Source organism: Typopeltis vanoorti, chromosome 7, assembly GCF_054136105.1.
Source record: "Typopeltis vanoorti isolate ZY-2024b chromosome 7, IOZ_Tvanoo_1.0, whole genome shotgun sequence".
In the NCBI taxonomy this organism is placed as follows: Eukaryota; Metazoa; Arthropoda; class Arachnida; order Uropygi; family Thelyphonidae; genus Typopeltis; species Typopeltis vanoorti.
The window spans coordinates 134,787,883-134,812,728 of NC_143555.1; the positions used below are offsets into that span (position 1 = coordinate 134,787,883).

Sequence of the window (24,846 nt, forward strand, 5' to 3'; positions counted from 1 at the left end):
AGGGTTCTCAAAACTTCTCTTACCTGGGTTCACTGTCATGCTAGGTTTGCTATCGGAAATCTAAAGAGAAGTGTCGTGGATTCTGAGTCTTCTGCCTGGGTTCGTCGCCATGTGAGAAGTATTGTCGATCATCTTGAAAGGAAAGTTGTACGTTGCTGCCAAGTTAAAGGTTCTATAAGGCAAGGAATAATAGACGACTTGAACAAGAAAGAAATTTAGTGGAAAAATCAGGAACAAGTTGGCAGACGGAAAGAAAGATAAGAAGACTTGCATATAAAAGGTTAATGTGAAAGAGTGTGCTGAGTAAAAATTGTAAGTGGTAATACTGAACAAAAATGTGTCAAGTGTCTGTTTATGATAATGTATATTAATATTGAATTAGGCTTGAACAAGGTATGGCCTTATATTCAGTTAATGTTATGCTAGATTGTGAATTAGCTTAGAACTAAGGTTAGATTAGAAAGAATTGAGACTAGCAGGAGAATTGTAATGACATTACACACACACACACACACACACACACACACACACACACACACACACACACACACACACTGTAAATCATTCTGTAAATATTTTCTTTTGACTTAAATGATTTGTGAACAACACATTGGCCAGATCCTGTCAATGCACTATCCTTTGGTTAAAAATCTTATCTCGCATTCAATATCTAGTCTAACTGGTGCAGTCGTAAAAACAAATACATTTGTTAGATTATAGAGCCTGAGAACATAAGATGTAGTAGAAATAGATAAATGGCGGCAGTCATCCATTCTTGAATGTTAAGTAAAGAAAACAAAGACAAAGCAGAGTAATATGAAATACACAATGTAAACATAACAATGTCATTGTTGGGTAATTTGAATTTACAGCATTTTGTACAGTGTAATAATGTGTTCATCACAAAAGTTAAAGGATTTAGGGAAGGGAGCGAAACTGGTAAACGAAATGGTGTATTAAGTGCTTCGCCAGCGAGTGCTAGTTAGATGTCAAGAACAAAGCCAATATTAGTAGAGTAGACAGTATTGACTGTAAAATGAAAATGTCAATGTCTGAATTAACATGCAGCAGTGGAAATACAGAAACGAAATAGACCCAATAAGGAAATAGTGCACTTGTATGTTATTCTTCACAGGTCAAAGTGCAAAATCAAAAAATTGCAGAAGCAGCAAGAGATTAGCAAGGCCGAGAAGAAAAAGATGCAGGTGGTTTGAGGTTAAAATCGACATCATGTGAACAAACGAGAAAAATAAGTTGAGAAAATTATGTACAGAGATTATGATCAAGGGTGTACCTAACAAAAGTATAACAAAATCATGTTTTCCTGGTGCAAAAATTAATATTGTCATGCCATCTAGATGCAAAAGGATAATTGTCATGGTTGGCAATAATGATCTGAGTGGTGAAGAAGCATTCTGGGAGGGAAGATGTGAAGGAATTGTTGGATGAAGCAAAAGTGAAGAGCAAGAAAGTGATTATTTTAAGTCTCCTGCCACGTTATAATAGAGGCGAATTGAGGAAGAGGGGTGTTGACAGTAAAAGAATCAATATGCAGGTTGTATAGAAAGAATAGTGTAGTTTATGGACCTATAGTCTGAGTTTGGCAGAATGAAGAATTTGTATAATGCTGATGAACTGCATCAAATGATTTTGGTGTTAGGTGTCTAGAGAGCTTTGGTCACTGAGCATGCTGACAGCAGAGTTGGATAAAGGAGATGGCTACGTGATAATTCTGCTGGATTTTGCAAAGGCATTTGACCGAATATCACTTGGAACTCTGTTAATGTAAATTAGAACAGATGGGGATTGATGTGACACTGGTTATATGGATAAGAGGGTGGCTTTTGGACTAAGAAAAAGTGGTATATGGAAGAGCTGGTGACTAGTGATGTATTACAAGGTTCAGTGCTGGGAGCACTACTGTTTAATTTGTACATAAATAGCATAGGAAATAACCCGAAAGGAAATTCTGTTTGCTAATGATGCAAAATTAGGTAGAGTAATAGTGAATCAAGGTGATGTGGAGATATAATAGCAGATATGTTTGACAAATCCAATTTAACCTTTTGTTTAAACCTGATTTGGTCTGTGAGAGGTACAGAAGTGAAGTGGTAAACAGTCATACCTGTATAGAAGTTGTTGCAGATCAGAAAAATCATTTAGTTAGCCATGGCTGTGAAGCATTCTAAGCTGAACAAGTATGGTTGCATTACTTTGCCAAATATTTGGGAGACTCTTATCTTGAGATCAACCCTTACATAGCTTTGCAGTGTTAAACTGTGAATGAAATTGTTTTGTATGTTTTATTCTTCATTCACATTTAACATAATCTACTATATACTAAGCAAGACTTGTTTAAATATTATTTGTTAGTCCCTTGCTTAAGATTTATTATTCATGTATTATCCTTGAATTTTATCAGTTATTATTTAATGTATATTATACTATTGAAAGAACTCTGTAGTAACATATATTTTATTATTATTATTATTTGTAAATGAAATGAAAGAGAAATTAAGTAACTGTAATATTTTATTATTATTTTTCATTACTCAGTGTAAAGGTATAACCTTATGTAATGCTTGTGTTCTGTTCGTTGCCATGGAGATAGAAATAAAATAGAACGCGCGAGCTTCGATAATTGGGAGAGGAGAAATTAATGAGTGAGACGGGGGAACAAGTTTGAAGCTGGAAGAAGGAAGGCATATAGAAGCGAGAGGTAAAAGTAAACAAGGAGACTGAAGGGCAGGGAATTCAAGGGAGTAACATTCAGAAGTATATGGAGAAGAAGAGAAAACTAATAGGATAACTAAAAGACCAGAAGATTAATAGAAGATTCAGAATAAATCCACTAAGTTTTAGAATTACTACGTATTCCTATATCGCTTTAAAGAAGGATTGTACAAAGCTCAACTTGTTATACAGTAGTAAACAAGGAATAATTATTCTGCCCTATAGTAAGCCCGTCAAGAATTGTGTATCGTGATAAATAATAATTCAGTTATCTCCTTGAAGAATTCTTTTGAATAGTGTTCCATCGGAGTAATAAGTGAATATAAGTTTGAAATGTGCTCACATTGAATCTGATGTGCTAAGGATTAATCCCGGTAAGAACAGTCCTATCTTATTTTATTTCAGTGTAAAGGTTTAAGTGATAGTTCTGCCTCAAATATCCTAACATTTACTGTGGTGTTTCACTGAATTTAGCCGAAGTTAGAAGTTTGAAATAATACTCCTTGAAGCAATAACTGCCGTGATTAATAATGTTATAAGTGCTCGCTAAGTGTTAAATATAGTGTGTAATGGAGTGATACCGGCAAAATTTATTTAGCAAGAGATTCTGTAGTATTGATTAGCGTGAACAATCTTTGTTATTGAGAGAACTGTGAATTTTGTATCTGAAGATTGGAAGTCTAATTTAATATGAATGTTTTAACTGGAAGATCTAAGTTAATTGTGTTATCTTATTTTAGGAGTTAAATTTATGTATTTGTCATATAACCTGATATTAAATGTTTTGTTTTGTTGATTTCAATATTGTGTGTGTCCGATTCTTTTTCATTGCACACCGTTCATAAAAAGTTCGAACCTTGAGGGAGCCCTAAGTGAAAAATATTAAATTCCAGTATGAATAAAGAGACTGCTAAGTTAATTGAAGATTGATTCTACTATTTTACATAGACTAATCTAAATATAGGGTGGCGCAGTATAAATATAAATTTCCCTATATTTTGATTAGTAATCAACCATCAGTTAATTGATTTTATTAAGAACAACATTGCAATAAGATGGCAGACCATATAGACAAGGACGTTCCAACAGCAGCTATGTAAGGATTGATTTTTTTTTACAATGTTTGAGGGTGCCAAATTATGACTTTTTGAACTTTTGTCCATTACAGTTTGAATTGTTGCACATTAACTGTAATATGTAGTGTACTCTGAAGATGTTGGAAATCCAGCAGAACATAAACCAGTTATTTTTTTTATAATTTACTTTGTTTGGTGTTATAATGTGTTAAAATACATCATGAATAATGTTCTAATAGACAAGCTTAGGTTGATTAGTAGTATTTTTGTCTGTTATTTTTGTGATTTCGGGCTGATTTGCCTGTATTCAGGTTGAAAAAACTAGTTCTCAAGAACTAGTTTTTTCAACCTGAAATCCTATCTCCATATGAGATCAGCCAATTCACTTTGAATTGAAAAAACTCGTACAGCTTCATCTAATCATGATGAAAATTGAACTCTAGTCTTTTAATTCAAAGAGTGAATTGATTCTTCATTATCTTTGGAGGAGCTATACTATAAAATTTTCCTTCACAGTTGTTCATTTTCTGTGATTTCACTATATCAGGTATATGCAGCATCACTCTCATACAGGAAAGTTAGATTTTGACTATGCTCATATGTTGTACACTCTCACTAGTTTATTTGTATCAGTGATTATTGAGAGGTTATTTTGAGAGATTAGCAATTTGAATATGTAAAGAACTGTATAGTTATCATTGAATGGGATTCTTCCTTATGTCATTACTGTTTCAAAATGAATAATTGACTTGTAAATTTAGGATAAATCTGCATCAAACTGCTTAAAATTTATATAAATTATGTATAAGATTGCTTAATGAAAATTCTTAAATGGTGCTGTTGGCATTATACATTACAGTTATGAATTTGAAACTTTGGGAAAACATGTAACTGTAGCCTTTTCTCTTCACCTATCATTTGTATCTGAGTAATCACAAATGACTTGTTTTATATTTATGATTGGTGAAAGAAATTCATGAGAATTCATTTTTGCTGTATTGTTATCTTATGCATGGCAAACTATCAGTGACGGTTTGGTGATTGTTTGAACTGTTATTATTAAATGCTGATGGTAGTTTTATTGAATTTATTTTAATATTTTTGCTTTATTTATAGGAAGAGATATCATTGGCTTAGCAGAAACTGGCTCAGGAAAAACAGGTGCTTTTGCATTACCTATTCTGCAAGCATTATTAGAGAATCCACAGAGGCTTTTTGCACTTGCATTAACACCTACACGTGAATTAGCCCTTCAGATTTCAGAGCAATTTGAAGCATTGGGCTCATCAATAGGCGTGAAATGTGGTAAGGTTTAGATTACTTTTTAGTTGCTGTTATTAAGCATATGCTTTAAGGTTTTTACCCCCCCCCCCATCTACAAAAAGTTTATAAACCTATAGTACATTTATACTGTAGGTTGTGTTAAGGATTTTTTTTTTTTTCTATTTATGAGTTGTTATATGTATGAGGGTGGTGTGAAAAGTTCTTGCCTAACAATGAAAAAACGAATTTATAATTTCAAAATTATTTTTATTTTTCAACATAATCTTCCTTAAGATTAATACATCTATTCTAGCGATGCTCCAGCACCATTATCCTGTCCCTATAGTGGTTCTCAGAAAGATCTGCAAAATATCCCTGTACAGCTGCAATCACTCCTTGATTCAAAGAAAAACGCTGACCAGCGAGGAAGAATTTTTTTAGTTTTGGAAAGAGAGAGAAGTCAGAGACAGCTAAATCTGGGGAATAGGGTGGATGTTCCAACGATTCATAGTGCAGATCCCTTAATTTTCCCATTGCCAAAACACCTTTTGTGGGCAGGTGCATTGTCCTGACGAAAGATGATTTTTTTTTTCCTTCTGCAAACCGGATATTTTCTCACAAATTTTTTTGTCTGGTCTGGTTAAAAGATCGGAGTAATATTTCCCAGTTATTTTTTAATCCTTTTCAAGATAATTAATAAACAAAATGCCTTTAGCATCCCCAAACACTGATGCCATGACTTTTTCTGCTGATGGAACCGACTTTGCTTCTTTGGCACTGAATAACCAGCTCCTGTCCACTGTTTGGATTCTGGTGTATAATGGTGAATTCAAGTCTCATTCATAGTAATAAATCGACACACAAAATCAGTTTTATTCTTGTTAATTCCAAGCACTGTTCAGAGATTTTCATGCAAGTGTTTTTGATCTGCCGTGAGCAAGCTTGGCACCCATCTTGCACAAAGCTTTTTCATTTGCAATTCTTAATGCAAAATATATCATCCTCTTGGCAATTTCATGCACTTTGACTCATCAGTCATCCAATATCATATCATGCACTTAATCAATGATTTCTAGTGTTGTTACACTTTTTTTTGGACGTCCTTCACGTGGATCTCAAGGCTGGTATGGCCACATTTAAACTTGGCAGCCAGCCCATTTCTTAATTGTCAAAAACGAAGAAATTGAAATTAATTGAAATGTGAAAAGGCTGCTGAAATAGATGATATTCGACTAGAAATGCTTAAGAATGGAGGTATAAAAGTTTTTGAAGTGGCTATGCTGCATAATTCGGAGGGGATGGTCAGAAGGTCGAATTCCCAATGATTGGAGTAGAGCTCTCATAGTATTCATCTATAAAAAAGGGAATAAAGCTGAATGTGAGAATTAGAGGAATTTCTCTGCTAAGTGTTCCAGGTAAGATTGATACAAGTATACTTGAAAATAGTTGAGAGAGATTGTGGAGAGAAACTTGGAGAACATGTTGAGCTCAGGTCAAATAGAGGTTGTCAATATCATATTTTAATTTAAGACAAATAGTTGAGAAATGTGGGAATATGATATGGAACTGTACTTAAGTTTTGTAGATATGGAAAAGGCATACAAGATAACCAGAGAAAGTTTTTCAGAATACTTCAATTATATGAGGTGAATAGAACATTATACAGAGTAATGCACAGTCTATGTTTAACTTATCAGCCAGCAGTTAGAGTTGAAGGAAATACAGGAAGATGGTTTGATGTAAAATCAGGAGTAAGATAAGGGTGCACATTATCTCCACTCTTATTTATCATCTATATAGATCCATTATGAAAGAAAGCAGTATTAGGTCTGATATTGGAATTGGGGATATGAAACGGCTCTTTGCTTTATGCTGGTGATGTTGTACTCTTAGACACATCTAGTGCAAATCTCTAGGATTCTCTAACTAAATTCAAAAACCACTGTAATAAATTTGCATGAAAATCAGTAATAAAAAGACAAACTATGAAAATAGGCAGAAGCATAGACAACTTCAGTTGCATTCTAAATGGAAATCCTATAGAAAAAGTAAAATATTTCAGCCATGTAGTCATACTTTTTAGTGAAGATGGCAGGTCAAATTTGGAAATAGACAACAGAATTAGCAAAGCTGGTATGGTGAGTAGCCAGCTGAATAAATTTATATGGCATAATGGAGAAATTAGTGAACACACCAAACTTACAGTATAAGACAGTGTTCAAACTGGTTCTAAGTTACTTATCTCAGAGTTGGATTAAAAATAAAGCACTTGATCAAAGACTAGATCCCACAGATATGAGGGTTCTTAGAATAATTAGTGGAGTGAACTGATGGCATAAATGACAAAAGCATATTAAAAACGATATTAGAAAGTAACTTGACATTATTAGCATTCATGAATGGCAGAGAGGAGATACAGAGGAAGACCAAGGTGTAGGTGGATTGATTGAGTCAGAAATGCTTTAGAAGCATGAAGTGTTAGATATAACAATGTTGGAGTTCTCACAAGTAATAGTTATTTGGAGGAAAATTGTTGTTAGGAAATTAATAATAATGTAAACTTAATCATGCAATGCTTTCATTGTAACCTGAATACCCTTTGAGGATACATATCAGGAAATTGATATATATATATAGCAAATGTATTCCATTTGTCCTTTTCAAATCTTCAGTATTCATGTGTTTGTTCAGTGGTATGTGAGACACGTAATATTAATTGCTGCACCAATTTCCATTTGCATTTTAGTTTTGATGTACCCTTGTGATTTTGAAGTGATAATTGCTTCAAATCTTCTGTAGATCCATAGTCCTTTATCATTTTTTTTCAGATTGTATAAATCTTACCTGTAACACCAGGTAGGAAAATTCCCTCTGTAATTCAGTTGTTTCCTTTTTTTTTTTTAATATCTACAACAGTTTTCTACTCCTATAATCTGGAATTCATCATCAAATTCCTGACATGTACCCTCAAAGGATGTACAGGATATGATAGTACTACATGAAAAATTTACATAATTACTAACTTCCTATCTACAATTTTCCTACAAATCAGTCTGTTACTTGTCAAGACTCCAACATTATCAGATCTTATATTTCTATCGTCTAAGGCACTTTGTACTGTATCAATCCACCTATATCTTGGTCTTCCTCTGGATCGTTTTCCTGCCACCCTGGCAGAGAACACTTGTTTTGCTAATCTTTCCTCGCCCATTCTGTTTAAGTGACCATACCACCTGAGATTAGCTCTGCTAACGCAGTCCTGGATGCTGACAATGTCAAGTTCTTTACTAATATCCTCGTTTTTAATATGATATTACCATTGATGCATCTGTTCACGCCTCTAATCTTTTCAGGACTACTGTCTTGTATACAACTAATTTAGTGTTCGGACTAATTTCTCTCTTATTCCATATGAATTTATTCAATTGACTTCCCACCATACCAGCTTTGCTGATTCTGTTGTCTATTTCTATATTTAATTTACCATCTTCAGTAAAAATCGTGCCTAAATAGCTGAAACGTTTTACTTGTTCCACAGGTTCTCCATTCACAACACAGTTGGCATTTTCAATGATTCTGCCTATTTTCATTGTCTTTGTCTTTTTATTGCTAACCTTCATACCATATCTATTACAACAGCTATTCAATTTAGTCAGAGAATCTTGCAGACTTGTAGCGGATTTATTTAGAAGTATAACTGCATAAAGCAAAGAGCTGACATTAACATCTCCAATGATATCATGTTTAATACCACTTTCCTTCATAATGTGATCCATATAGATAACAGAGGGGATAATGTACATCCTTGTCTCACACCAGATTTAACATTAAACCATCTTCCTGTACTTCCTTCAATTCTGAACTGCTGACTTGCAGCTCAAATAAAGACTAAGTATTGCTTGATATAATGCCCCATTGACACCATATAACTGTAGTGTATTGAATAGATTCTCTCTTGGCACCTTGTCATATTCCTTTTCCAGATCGACAAAACTTAAATACAGATCTTTGTTATATTTCCATGTTGTAAAGCTATTTGTTGTAAAGTTAAGATCTGATCCTGAGAGCATCTATTTGGCCTGAATCCAGCTTGTTCTTCACCAAGCTTTTCTTCCACAATTCTTCTCAACCAGTTTCTCAAGTATACTGGCATAAATCTTGCCCAGAAAACTCAGTAGGGAAATACATCTGTAATTCTCACATTCAGTTTTATTTCTCTTTTTATATATGGGTACCATTTCAGCTCTACTCTAATCATCAGGAATTCGTCCCTCTGTCCAAGCCTTCTGAACTATTCAGTGCAGCCATGTAAGACTTTTATACCACCATACTTCAGCATTTCTGGTCGAATATCATCTACTCCTGCAACTTTCATATTTCAAGTCTTTGATGGCTTTTTCTACTTCAAGTATGGATATGTATTCCTGACTGCATGCCTTGTCAGTTTTTTTACCACTCTGTGGTCACTGATTGTTTCATTTAGCAATTTTTCAAAGTAATTACTCCATACTTCAAGGATATCTTTTTCACCTGTTTTCATGTCACCTTTATCATCTCTAATTCCTTTTACAGCGCTTCTTCAACAACCTCCAGAATATCTTACCACCTTCTTGATATTTATTTTCTATGTTCTTGCCAAAGTCCTCCCATGACTTTTGTTTAGCTAGTTTTACACATTGTTTAGCTTTCTTACATTTGTCTCTGTATTCTCTAAGAGCACAAGCTGACTTATTTGACAGGAACTTTTGATATGCTTTCTTCTTTTCCTTCACTGCCTCTTTAACTTCCTGTGTACACCATGGGGTTCTGATTTTTCTATCTTTGCAGACAACCTCACCACATGCCTCTCTGGCCAAATCAATCAGGGTTTTCTTCAAGGTGTGGCACTGAATCTCCAAGGTTTGATTATTCCTGTTCTCAAACTCTTTCATTTTTTCTTCAATAATCTTTGTGTATTTTAGTCTACAGTTCACATCTGAGAGCTGCTCAACTTTTATTCGCTTTAAAACTTTCTTAAATGTTATTCTTTTCAATATGAAATTCAATTTTTTCCTGCTCAAGACTAAATAGTGATCGCTTCCAATTTCAAATCCTCTGTACAGTCTGGTGTCCTGCACCAGGGAGAAAAACATCACTATCAACAATAACATAGTCAATGAGACTTTTCTTATTCCTTGCCTCTTCTCTCCATGTGAATTTGTGCACATTTTTATGTTGGAACATGGTGTTAGTAATAACCAGTCCATGTCCTGAGCAGAAATCCAACCGGCATTTGCCATTATTATTAGCTTTGCTCTTTTCTCCAAATTTTCCCAAAATATTTTTGTATGTCTGATAATCATTTCCTACTCTGCAATTTAGATCCCCAACCAGGACCAACTTTTCCTTTTTGATTGTGTCAGTAGCTTTCTCTAGAGCCTCAAAATATTCCTCCACTTCTTCCTTAGTAGAGCCCTCTGTTGGGACCATAGGCACAAATACGTCTCATTGTCCAGTTTCCCATTCTAATATTTGCCCACATCGCTAGTTGAGACTGCCTGCCATTCAAGAAGATTAGCCTTGTATTTAGTGTTGAATACTATGGCTACCCCTCTTTTCCTTGATTGTCATTGCCTGAATATAACATTTTGTATTTATTGCTCAGAAAGATGTCACCAGTTTTTGTCTTTTTTGTTTCAGTCATCCTTATTATGTCGATCTGGTACTTATCTAATTTCTCAGCTAGCTCCATTTCTTTGCCATTCAGGCTTCTTATGTTGATAGTAATGATCTTTAACTCTGGTGATGTTGAGTTGGGGGGTGTGCTTTCAGATTTGTTCCAGTAGCTGATTTTTCGCTGTTTGCCCTGGTTCCCTGGTGAAAACAACGGGGGCCTTGTTTAACGGGCGACGCCCCAGCCGGCATGAAATTTTGTCATGTTGTACCATCATTTTGTATATTGGTTTAAGCCAATAAGAATACAATTTGGTCGCTAAATCCCAAATTGCCAGCCCATCCTCGTTCGTTCAGTATCAAAGTAGATACCCAACAGGGTGCACCATGAGAAGGTGAGAATTGGACATTAGGTCAGAAGCCCTGGTCGGTTCTCCGCATTCCTTTAAAGGCTATGTGGAGGTCTACTCTCAGTTATACAGCTTTGACCCTTGAGCACCCCTAATCTGGAATCCTACTTTTGAATTTTATAGTGTAGCCATCTAGCTGCATTTCCACACTTCAGGTTTTTGATAGCTTTTCTAACTCATACACACACCTCTGATTACGTTTTTTTACTGAATGTTTTCTGTCGGTACTTACACCACATAACAATTTTTTCAAAATAATTTCTCCACACATCATTTTTATGCTACTGTTATTACGTCTTATTTCTTTAGCAGTATAGTTTTCTCTATTTCGAAGCTTTTTTTTTTTTTTTGCAGTAGTTCTTTTAGAAGCACTGGTGAGTTTAATAGCAAAGTTATTATAATTATGTAGCGTCTAGAATCTTTTCACCTTTATTATAATAATGTTCTATATTCTTACCTGTCTTCACATGCTTTTGGTTTTTATTTTTTTCATCATTCAACCATGAGTTCTAATTTTATTTATTTTTTCCTTGCTGACAGCTTCACTATATGTATATCTGATTGAATCAGCCAGTGCTTTCTTTAGATTTTGCCACTGGTTTCTAATATTTGGTTCTTTGCTTCTGTAATAGCCTTCAATCTTCTGAAGCTTTCCATTAGAGTTGGTATTTTGCTGTAGTAATTCCCTTCTCTCCTTCCAGAAGAGTGAAGTCAACGAGTGATGTTTAGTGATTCAGCCTGGCTCATAGTCTACGTTATAATTCATCCCACAGGTGTTTGATGGAGTTGAGATCAGGGCTCTGTGCAGACCAGTCATGTTAAATGCATTTCATTGAACTGTTCCTCGACACACTTTGCGTTGTGGACAGGGACATTTTCATGTTGATAGAGGAAAAGGCTTTCACTGAACTGTTGACATTGTGTTGGAAGCACAGAACTGTCTTGATGCCAGGAGAATGCTACCTGTCTGAATATATTGTGCGAACTGTGAAGTTTGGAGAAGGGATCATGGTTTGGAGCTAATTTTCATGGTTTATGCTTCTTCCTTTCCCCTAGTTGTTGCAGTAACAGGGAATCTTAATGCTGCAGGCCTATAAGTGGGGTGGTGGTGGTGGTGGTGCATGAATCATGAAAAATAGCTGAAACCATGATCTTTCCTTCCTCCACCAAACTTGACATTTGGCACTATATTCAGGCAGGTAGCATTCTCCTGGCATCCATCAAGCCAGATTCGTGTGTCAGACTGCCCAAATGGTGAAGCATGATTCATTACTCTGGAGAATGTTTCCACTTCTCCAGAGACTAATGGTGGCGAGCTTTATGCCATTCCACCCAATGCTTGGCATTGCGTTGCTAGGGTTGTGTTTGGCTATGCTGTACAGCCATGGAAACCCATGTTTTTCAGATCCCATTGAACAGTTTTGCTGGCATTACTTACAGAGGTATTTTGTAGAACTAAGTAGTGAGTGTTTTATCCACATGCTTTAATCACACGAACTGTCATACTTGTTCTTGAATTCATTTGCACTGCTTGCACACACAATATCCAAAGACAATCCATTTCAATCCAATCGTGCACCACTCTGAGAGAAAAATCTAGATCTCACCCCACTGTCTTAGTGCCATTCATTCTTAGCTTCCAAGAATGCATTCTCATCCTTCCCTTGCCCTCCATAAAATGAAAAATTCTAACTGAAATCCTGTATGACCTTTTCAGAAATTTTAAGTCTCTCAATCATATAATCCCTCTTTCTCCAGTGTGCTAGTGTCTGCAGTCTACAAATTTTCAGGCTGTCTTCATAATCACTACTCCACAACCCTGATATCATTTTTGACACTCTCCTTTACAATCTCTCCACGGTATCAAAATCACCATGGAAACCAGGAGACCAGTGTACACAATAGTCCAAGTGAGGTCTTATCAAGGTCTTGTAAAGAGGTAAAATGACATCCTTATCTTTACATATCAAAATTCGTTCCAGCATTGCAATTATCTTCTGAGTTGTATTTGCAATCTTTGATACATGTCCTTGAACTTTAACTTCTTATCTACTAAACACTCCAAGATCCCTAGCCTGTCTTTTTCTTCTAGCACAATCCCACCAATATAATACAACATTGGATATCTAATCACACCGAAGTGTATGACTTTACATTTACTAACATTGAACTAACAGCCATTTTCCCATGCCCACAGTTCCACCCTATTCAAATCATTCTGCAAGTACTGCATATCAGCTGCATTCCATATATTCTTTCCACTTCTGTGGGAAGAATGTATGGCCTGGGTATTATATAGCCTGGTCAAAGGAATAGCCAGTTCAGTTGAAACTGTTTTAGCATCTGTGCTGATATCTCTATTGCTGAATTCTTATTCAGTTTGTGCAACAGCTCTAATATCTCCTCCTCATGCACCTGAGTTTTTTCATTCAGTGAAGAGATAGCAGTGAGCTCCATGTTTCATACACCAGGTTGATTGCTTTAAGCAAAATAGGCACTCATTAGTTGAACAACAACTTCTGAATATGCATTCACTATCTGCAGAAGAGGTTGTTCAACCCTAACATTATCTGCATTCAGTAGTTATTCTTTTATATTCATTCTTTCTTTTATTTTGCAGCATGATGGTAGAATTTGTTGGGGTTATCTATATGCAGAGACTGTTTCTTTTCAAACACATACTTAGCTTTCCATACAGCAGTGGTGACTCTTCTGCCCTGCTGTTTATAATTTTCATAATGGACATCATCCTTATGCACATGGTATTCCTTACACATCATCTCCTTTTCTTATGAATCTCTTGCTTGATAAGATTACGTATTAATTTCCTACTTTACTTATTCTTTGAACGCTCAGGACACATTCTGATATTGCATCATTTAAGTATTTTTTAAATGCTTTCCATGCACTGTCAATATTCTTCTCATCCCGATGAGTATGTTGAGGCGAAGATGGTAATCCACTCACAAGGCACTCTCACTAGAAACCAAGGAGTGATCTTATGTGATTTGGCAGTAACTCATTAAATCTTTCATTACATCAGGCTTTGATTTTTCTTCCAACTGTCGAACACACCTGCTGCAGAATGACTGACCCATGCCAGCTTCCAAGCTCCATGTGTTTCTATTTTTACTTTTATTTTTGTATAATGGTTCTTACATATTTGATTTTTAGTCATGTGATGATTCATATTTACTGCTTATTATATATTTGTTGTTCTTCCTAACCCAGACGAAGCCACTAGCATATGTGGTGAAACTAGTAGGTTTAATTAACTATTATGACCTATAAATCCAGTGTTAGTTATTTTTGTTATATTCTCCCCATCCAGCAACTTTTATTTATTTTTATTTATTCGTATGGAGTTTCCTCCCTTTTTCTCCCTCGTCCCTATTGGGGCGAGTTGAGCCCCCTCATAAATACTTAATCCCCCCAAGGGGGGTTAACTATTTATGACTGTAGATCCGTGTGTGTTCACGAGGCCAGTTTGCCTGCTTGCGGGATGAAAAATGCCAGATAAACTGGCGGAAAAAACCCTACTGCCCGTGCCCAAGACCGGCTAACTTGGCTATGGCTGAGGCAGATCCTCAAATTCCTCACGTCTTCGACGGGAATCGAACTTGGGACACTCCTTCCCCAGTCATTTGGTTGCGAAGCGCACAGCCATTAGGCTAACCATGCGGATATCTAGCAACTGATACCATATCACTGAACCTGGCATACTTCTCAGTTAGTCATGATTTCCTGCTTTGTAGTTCAGCATGCAATCTTTTCTGAATGGAACGTTTATATACTTACTCACTTTCCAAGTGAGTACCTCATGATCTCTGAAACCCTTTCTGACATTAATGAAATCTAACACCCTTTGACCTTGAGTTCCTTCTGTCATGTGCTGCTCGAGGAAGTTGTCTTGCAACAGCTCAATAAATTCAGTTTGTCTTCTCATGAGATTTTACTGCTCTCCAATCAATGTTTCAATAATCGAAGTCTCCCATTATGATTACTCTTTTTGCACCCATAGTCTTTATTTGATGATGCATTTCTTCAATCACTAGCAACCGATCCACCAGGTTTGTAACAAAATCCCCTATGTATTTGATTTTGTTAGACTCCACCTCACACCAGATGACTTCAAACTCACTATCACATAAAAAATTGTTACTAGTATTACAATCATAGGTTATCTGATATCATTAGCAGCACATCCCCTCCTCTCCTATCCTGTCTAACCTTTCTAAAAAATAATTTACCCTTTACACTTGATACCAGTTAGGATGTCTGATTCCGGTAGTAATGTCTCACTATTGCTTACAATCTGAGGTCCCAACCTATTGACCCCTTTGTTTTTGATTTTTCTAGTATTTGTATACAGATATAAGCTGCCTGCTTTTTTGTATACTCTTGCATAGTCTTTTTTGTGTAGTCTACCATAGTTGAACAACTTGCAGATTTGTTCTTCACTTGTCTTATTTATGCGGACATCTTTGCACCTTATTGATGGGTCTGAACCAGACAAACACAAAATTGAAATTGCTCATCATATCCATGATAATGCCCATTCCCATCTGTAATATACTTAATAACATTGTTGCTCTTACTAGATTCTCACCATTTCCTCTCATCATAATTTAGTTTCCCTGACTCTGTTAGGTCTCATATCGATTATTTTTCAAGTTATGTGGCCTATAAGGTCATCAATGCTCTGTTGCTCCTAAATGTTTCCACTTTACAATAACATTTACAGTTGACTGAGACAGCTGCAGCAGGGCAGATTTGCAAACTGTGATACTTTCACATCAAAAAGTCATTGAGATCTCCAGTATAACTAATTTTACTCTTAGTTTGTCTATGAAGATTTCCTGTGTGTGTGTGTGTGTGTGTGTGTGCGCGCGCGCGCGCGCATGTGCACACGCTTTCTTTTATACCTGTATGAGCATGGCTGTGATGTATATAGTCATGTCCACTGCTACATGTGCAGAGCATTATGGAATTCTAGATCAATTCAGTGAGAAGTCATCTGCTTTCACATAAAAGTAGCCTATTTTGATGTTACTCCTTGTTCTCAGGTTTGGGTAAAGGGTAAAAATTTCTTGTATAATTTCTTTTGTAACAAGCAAAAAAAAAAGTGTTAGATTTCTCATTTTGAAATTTGGTTACGTTCTAATTAAATATTCCCTAATTTCAGATGATAATTTCATCTTCATGTTTAGTATTTAATATACTGTAACTGTTCTTTCTTTTCCCTATCACTGCTGCTCGAATATAGCATCTTATAATTGGTAGCACCAATTGTTTTGACTTGATATTTTTATAGGTCTTCTGCCAGCTCCACCACTTTTTTGTTGATGCCTCTTAATGTTGACAGTACCTATATACTACCATTTTGTTGAGTTTGGAGCCTCTAGTAGCTGACCTTATTCTGTTCATTGTGGTTTGCTTATGAATAGCATGGGTGATTATTCCCAGCTATTATATCATACTATATTTGTCTGTGGTATATTTTACAATGTCTTAAACCATTATAAAATATAATTTCATTGGATCAGTTCCAGATTGACAACCTAGCATTGTCATTCATTATCCAGGTGGATTCCTAATATCTATGTGCATCTTGAAAAGATGAGTATTGGATCAAAAGCTTTCCTTAGTTTTCATATTGCTAACAGGCTGTGTATGGTGTCAAAGATTTGCAGTGGCTCATTAGTAAATAAAGAGTATAATTTTGAAGTGAATAGAATTTATGAAGCATGCTTTTGCTACTTTTTTCAGTGGCTAGAATCTTCAGTTAAAATACTGTACCTTTTTTTTTTACATACCTGGCAAATGGATGACAACAAAACTCTTCTCAACTCTTATGTTATAGGTACATCTGAAATTAGGTAGTTGCTATTACAATTACCTGATTGTATTTTGTATAGTGGCAAGTTCTCTGAAGATCCTGGCTTGAAATCCAGCAAAATATTAACAATTAAATGAAAATAATTTATATTTGTTCTTTTGGTGTTGTGTTTGTAAGTATGAAATGGTAAAAAAACAAGTTAGGAAATGTGCATCCAGCAATTTAAAGGAATGTTTCCAAGATTGCATGAAAAATCTATTATAGCCAATAATAAAATAGCATTCACCCAAGGATATGTTTAAAGTGATCTGCATCAAAGAGGAATTCCACTCTGTCACTCCTGTAGTGAAGCTGCTCAGTCTGAAATTTTATGGTAACAAAATGACCATACTGGGGGGGGGGGGACTGTTTAGCTGCTTGAGTGTTGTTAGTCTCAATCTTACTGAACTCCTGCTCCCATCTCTCTCTCTTTTTTTTATGTGAATTGCACATGAGTAATATAGACAGCCTAAGAGTTAAATAATACAAAGCTCTGCTCTATAGATCCAACAAGGTACTTTTTTTTTTTTTTTTTTTTTTCAAACTCCCAATAAGCAGGGTATTGTTTCACAGCAAGTAACATCTGCAAATATTTATGCTATAGTGGGATATGAAACCACTATAGCATATGTGCCACAGCAGGTTATAGATGTAAGTTTTCTTTGACAGTTTTCCTTTTAGCGAGAACTAAACTTCCATTTAGTTCTTAGTAGCAAGGCTATTAAAACCTCGAAGTAGAAGATAGAAGAAAGTTTTTGTAGCAGTTTAGCTATAAGATATTTCTCTTATAGGATGTCTATCGGAAAAGAAACAATCTGCTGGAGAGAAAAAGGATTCAGTGTTACCTGTTCCATGTGTCTTCAGGGAATGATGTGACCACTGTTGGATTATTCTGCATACCAATTGTTAAGGTGGGTGGGTGGATTCTATCTATTTGTCCTCCTAAAAGACTTGCATACCATCTGGCTGTACCATTTTAAAAGACCAAACCATGCATCTTTGGAAAAAGTCCTATATGTTAAGCAATGTAGGAATATTAAAAAAAAAAAAAAAAACTGAACCAGTTAACAACAAAAATTAAAACTTTTGAGTGATTTTTAAAATATCTGTAGAATTCATGCAGTCAATTCTCAGTATAGATATGCAGTAGAAGCTTTGTTCTAGTGTTTCTTTAGAATAGTATGAAGCTTTGGTTGGAACTTTTCAGTAATATATTATAATGAATGAGTTCTTTATATTGTAAGAGTTGACTGCATTTTTGGAATATGAAAATTTACTCAATTTTAGAACACCAACTTGTATATTCTTGATTGCTATCAAATGATAGATAGCATAGTGCTGCTTGAAATTATGACTGTCTCAAAACTTGATAATCTCCTTTTTTAAGGTACCCCTACTTTATTTTCAGGACTAGGAATTCTAAATTGTTTAATTTTCTTTATCGGTGAACATTTTGAGATGTGATATAATATTAGCATACATGTTTAATAAATTTAATAATGTAAATTATAATATAATGAATGATCACTTATTCTTGTATAAGTCAGTTTTATTTTAGCTGATTATGCATTGTTTTTCTCTCAATCTTCAGCTGTTCTTATTGGAGGAATAGACATGATAACGCAAGCATTAAATCTTGCTAAAAAACCTCATATAATCATAGGTGAGTTTTTTTCAAATTATTAGTCAAGAGGTACTATATATTAAATTTTTTATTTTTATTTTTTTACTCAGCAAGAAATTATTCTTTGATCCTTTATTGAATTGTAAGCAAAAAAAGTTTGTGTGAAGTATCTTCATGACAAGGCTACTTATATGTAGAGGCTGACTTCACATCAGTAGCATTAGTATCCTACGAGTATAATTCAAAGCACTTTTTAGAATCGCTATCCAGATTGGTTTTGATCTTCACTCAGCCTTTATTCATCTGAAAGGAAGTGTGCTTTGTATTATGGGATACTAAAGCAGTTGATGTGAAGTCTTCAGCATCGATAATTAGTCTTGTCATGAAGCTACTTCATGCAAAAGACTTGTTTCGCTTCCACTGGGATAAAGGATTAAACAAGAATATAGCTTCTTGGCAAGTATAATTTACTTTGTGACCAAGTGAAAACTTTATGTATCTAGATCCTTTTAAGGGGTGTGTGGGGGGGTTAATTTGAACCGATATTCTATGTATGTCTGTCCTATCTACAATTTCACAATCTTTTGATGAGAGAGAGAGGTGGTTTTTTTTGTTGTGCAATTTACCCTTACTTATAGAGTCCTCATCGGAACTTTTTTAGGAAATCTAGTAGCACTTGTTGTATTATATGATAACTAATTGTTGTAGTTCTGTATTTTATTTTGCGCACACAGAAAGAAAAAAAAAAATTCTGTGTAGCAATGATTAGAGTGATAATTTTGTGTTTAACTTTATAAATAGCAAATACCAAAATTCCCCAAAGTTTTATGTTAATTTACCATGTAACCATGATTAATAAGTAAAAAAATGTGTTAGGCATAAGCTCATGTTTTATTTATCCAGTTTTCCACATGTTTCATGTCCCTACAGCTTAAAACATTCACATCAGGGCAAGAAGAAACTTCTCACTGTTCTTGACCAACAAGATTTTTTATCTGCATGGGGGGGGGGAGAGGAATGCATTTAGTTTTAGATTGTATTAGAAACCAGTAATCAAAGAGAATCATATATTTTGTTGGTATATTTAAATTATGAGAAAGTGTAAATATGTGGAATGACATTAATCTTACACGAACCATGTAAGAATGATTAGCAAATGTAAGGGAGAGAAAGAGCAGATGTGAATAGAAATACTTTCATTACAGGAAAATAATTACTAATAATTTACAGTTGTATTGTGTGTGTGAGAGAGGTTGGGCTTGAGCAAATTAGATGCAATCTTAACTTATAGAGGTGTATGCTTGCATTTATGATGGGCATAATTGAAAGAAAAAAGTTTTTTCTTTTCTTTCAATTATGAAAAGAAGAGGGGGGGAAACATTTGTTTGCGAATAAACAAATCTTATTTGTTTATTCGCAGTAATAAACAGTGGCTGTATACATTGGTAGCTTAGTAAATAGCTAGGGAGGAAGGGACTTATCCAGTGAACTAATAATGTCGATCAGGTGAGTCATCTAGCATTGTACGATTGTCTGGAGCAGCAATCGCCTTTTTTCAATTTGTTGTGCTTATGTGTATTTATTTCTATTTTTCTTTGTTTTTTTAATATTTTTTTTTTTGTATTCACTAATGATTAGCACATACTTTTTTTTTACATAATAATATATATATATATATATATATATATATATATATTACTAAGTAATTTCCAATCACCTATTCTAGAATTCTACCTTCATCATGAGTTTTTTTTTGTTGGTAATTCTTCTTGCTTATTAATCATATATATCCTGCATGTGCTAGTATATTTGCTGGTTATCACCAGACAGTCATCTTCTTCTTAACATAGATGGATTCCTTTTTTTTTTTTTCCTTTAGGAATAGATGGACTCGAGTTGAATGCAAATGTCCCTATATAATGAAAATGATCTCCCCATCATTGTACTTAGACAAGTGGAATGAAAATGACCCTACATACCCCCCCCCCCCCCCCAAGACATACTGCATGCGACACAGTATCTAACATCCTCTTTCAAATTTTCAGTTACAGAAAATATGTGGTAAAACCTGTTTATAATGCAGTCATGGGTGTGTTGAAACCAAATTATATGCATAAAAATATAAATAAAGCAAGTTCTTTTGTGAAGAAGAGAAACAGATCACTGTACAGACAGTGATCATTCAGTTAGGTTGTACAGTCAATTTGGACTACGTTTGATGCAGCACTCTCCTCTGCCGCCATATGTATGTACAAAATATGATCCTATAGAATTATGACATAGCCTGGCATTATCTGAAGTGACATTTTCACAATAAAAACAAATTTATTACTAATTTGTCATATTCCCACGTGTCCTCGAGGGAACAGAGGTCTGACATATGTCAGTTTACAGGCCGAAATTAACCCTGTGAGAATGGCCAGTCCTCAGCAGAGTGCCAACAGTGTCGAACGATGAATCCCTTCCAACTACTAACCATGCTCAGACTTGCTTAACTTGCGTGAGCCATTAGTAGCGGAGACTTTATCAATCGATTAACCTTTGCTGGCTTATTACTAATTAAGTGAAAACAAATACAGGGGTGTTTCAGAAAGAATGACCAGATTTCAAATAATTATATTTAATATTTTATTTATTTATTTAGTGTATGGCATAATAAAGACACATGACATCAGAATATATGAATACATATTTGTGCAGACAAAAATGATACAAGTAATGCACATATACAAATATCAGGTTAAAAAAAAGAAAAAGTCTAAAATTTTAAGTCTAGTTCAGATAACCAATCAAGAGCTGAAGGATCTGCCTTGAAAAAGTCTCTCAGGTCACCAGGATAGGTTCTTATGCTGCAGTTCTCCACAATGTGCCGGATGGTTTGGTTTATAGCCCCACAGTCGCATTGGGGTGTAGGTGATCTTCCCCACTTGTGTAAGCTGTCTGCGCAGATACCATGTCCTGTGTGTATCCTATTTAGGCTTTTCCATAGATGACATGGAAGCTCAATTCCTTTTGGATTTTGGTTGGGAAGGATATACTTGTTTAAGTCTAATGGCGATTTTTCTTTCCAAGTTTTCTAGCCATATCGAATTAACATTGAAATTGCTATTTACTAGTTCTGCAGCCAGTATTAGTGGAGGCCATCAGGATTTAAGGCCATTTATATATAGGAGGTCTTCATGTATTGGCAACAGGGGATTGCTGTTTATTTTTTTTGTATTCTTTTACTAGAGCATTTTGTCTGCACAGGTTCGGTGGTGCAATATTGTTCAAAGTTGGAAGCCAGTAGAGGGGAGTGGATTTGACTGTTATTGTCCTCATCGCTGCATTTATTTGCATGTCGATTTTCTTGATATGAGGACTGTTTAGCCATACTGGTGAACAATATTCTGCTGCAGAGTAGACTAAGGCCAATGTGGAGTATCGCAGTGTAATAGCAGAAGAAACCCATGTAGAACCACACAGTTTTTGTATGATGTTATTATGGGATCTTTAAAAAGAGATTCTCTAGATGTCTTTTGAAAGATAGTGTTCTCTCTAGGGTAATACCCAGATATTTAGGGAAATCTTGGTGCTGCAGCATTGTGTTGTTAAAGCTGACCTGAAGTTTGCCTATTTGCCAATTTGATGTTTAGATGAAAAGAGCTAACCTCGGTCTTATTGAGGTTTGGTGTTAGTCTCCATTTATGAAAGTATTTCCCCAATGGTTCTAAGGTCATTTGTAAGAATATCTTCAGTTACTTCAATACTCTTGTGTTGGATGGCGAGGGCTATGTCATCAGCATAAGCAAATTTTTTTGACTTAGTTGTTGGTAGATCAGATGTATATAAGTTGAACAAGATTGGTGCTAATACTGAGCCCTGTGGGAGCCCATTGTTCAGCTTTCTCAGTTTGCTCATTTTGTTTCCCAGTACCACATGGAAGAACCTATCAGAAAGCATGTTACCAATAAGTCTTATGATGGATTGGCATGGTATGACTTGTATCAGCTTATATAGCATCCCTTCTTTCCATATCGTGTCACATTCCCTCTTTCCATATGCAGCAGTAAAGTCAACAAACACAACAGAGGTTTTCAAACATCTCTGGAAGCCTGCTTCGATATGAGTAGTAAGGCCTATGCTAGGTCTAAAAGTAAGGACTATGCTAAGTCCTAAAACCTGCTTGCTCAACAGGGATAACTTCAGATATTTATGGCCCAATTCTGTTAAGGAGGAGTCTCTCGAGGAGCTTATAACAGCAACTGAGGAGCGCAATTGGGCGATACCTCTCTGCTTGATCTTGAGGCTTGTTGGGTTTTAATATGGCTATTATTTTGGTTCTCTTAAAGACTGTTGGAAGGTTTCCTGTCTTTAAAATGTGAGAAAAGAATCTTGTTATCCATTGAGCATTTTTTCGACAGTTTATCAAGAATTCAGGGTGAACACCATCAAAGCCTGATGCTTTGCTGGTTTTCACCTTCTTTAAGGCCTCAGTTATTTTGTCTGTGGTAAATTCTCTTGAAAATTTGGAGCTGCCATCTGCACTTTGTCGTAAGTTTCTGAATGTTTGTTTAACTTCCTGTGTGTGTGTGTGTGTGTTGATGATCTCGAGGGGCTCTAGACAGAGAGGTTATTCGACAGGCAATTTGATCTGGAGTTGCCAAAGGATCTTTACAAGTGATTGGGTTATTTCCGCCTAACTTCTTTAATAGGCTCTCAATGGTTTTCTACTTGATTTTTTAAAGTCTAAGTCCTCTGTAGTTTTTATCCATTTTTCTCTGCGCTCATTATCAAGCTTCTGGAGTAATTTGTCAGCTATGTCACAGTCGCCAGATTCTAGGTAGAGTTGGTATAGCTCTTCACAGTCTTTATTCCAGCCAGGTATGTATTCCTTTCGGAAACCCCTTGGAATATACTTCTTCCCTGTTCAATATTTAATAACGAAAATGTGGTACAGTTAAGGCCTAAAGTTTCACTTATTACAAATGCTCAATGTGCCCTCCACCTGCTGCACGGAAAACATTAAGCCGATTGTTGAATTCATCCCAAATGCGTCTGAGAGTATCTTCTGTCACAGAATTTACTGCAGCCGTGATTCTGGTTCTGAGCTTATCCAAGTCAACGGATAATGGAGGAACTTAAACACAGTCTTTTACGTATCCCCATAAAAAGAAGTCATAAGGTGTGATGTCTGGAGATCTTGGAGGCCAAGAGTGTATTGTCAAGTTGTGGGGTCCCATGCATCCAATCCAATGCTGAGGCAATGTTTCGTTTAGAAACTGACGAACTTGGAGGTTCCAATGTGGCGGTGCTCTGTCTTGCTGAAAAATTTAATCTTCAGATTCTTCATTCAACTGTGGAAGTAGCCAGTCCAAATTAGGACATTCTTTTTGAAACACCCTGTATTTTGAAAATAAGTCATTTGTTCATGTAAATGCTGATAACTAGGTTTGAATTATATAAAGAAGAATTTGTACAACAAATTAACATTGCAGGACAGGTACTGCAGGTTAGAAATAATGTGAATGTCATAGTAGTTGAATCTTTAAATCTTTCCAGCTAAAAGCTGGAAAGATTTAAAAGGGAGAACCATTTTTGGGATGGCTAACTTCCTCATTCAGATCTTGAGTGAGGTAGCACAAATATACTTCTGCACGTTTTAACTGTTATTTAAAACTATTTCTGTGAATTAATCTGGTGTTATTCCAAATGATTGTGACTGGTTTCAGCACTATGCTCATTTTATTTATTTATTATTTTTTTTGCTATGCTAAACTGAAATTTAGTATTTTATTATTTCAGTTACTGTAATATACTGTGTAGCTCAGAGAAGTCAAAACACTAGATGCCAAACTTGTGAGCACAGCTCCTTAAATTATTTAATCTTGGCCTGCTTACATTTCTAGTTTGATAGACTCTATGTTGATGTTTAGTGGAGAAAATGCATGTCTAGAGATAACTAAATTTATTTAGCTAATAAACTATTCCACCAGTATTTTGCCTTGGTCATCATGGGCATAAAGAAATACAGCTAAGCATGTGCATGCAGGAAGGCAGACACAGACTGAGTATGAAAGGATCCTGCAATCCTAACCAGTGATTTCTATGGGTGCAGTGATGGAATCTTGCTGAAATTTTAAAGTTGATGGTCTCTCAGATTTTTTGGTAAAGTGAGGCAGCTGAATTTGTTCAGATTTGGTGAACATAGGGCAGATTCTAGAAGTAAGT

At 35.4% G+C, this 24,846-nt stretch overlaps 1 protein-coding gene across 1 annotated transcript in view; it reads left to right on the top strand.

Moving 5' to 3' along the window:
• The window catches only part of pths (probable ATP-dependent RNA helicase DDX47), a 107,117-nt gene that overhangs the window by 21,463 nt on the left and 60,808 nt on the right, over window positions 1–24,846 (top strand). The window contains exons 3-4 of the mRNA XM_090396151.1: window positions 4,926–5,114; window positions 18,604–18,675. Coding sequence (XP_090252277.1) covers window positions 4,926–5,114; window positions 18,604–18,675 — 261 coding nt within the window. The remainder of the gene's footprint in view (window positions 1–4,925; window positions 5,115–18,603; window positions 18,676–24,846) is intronic.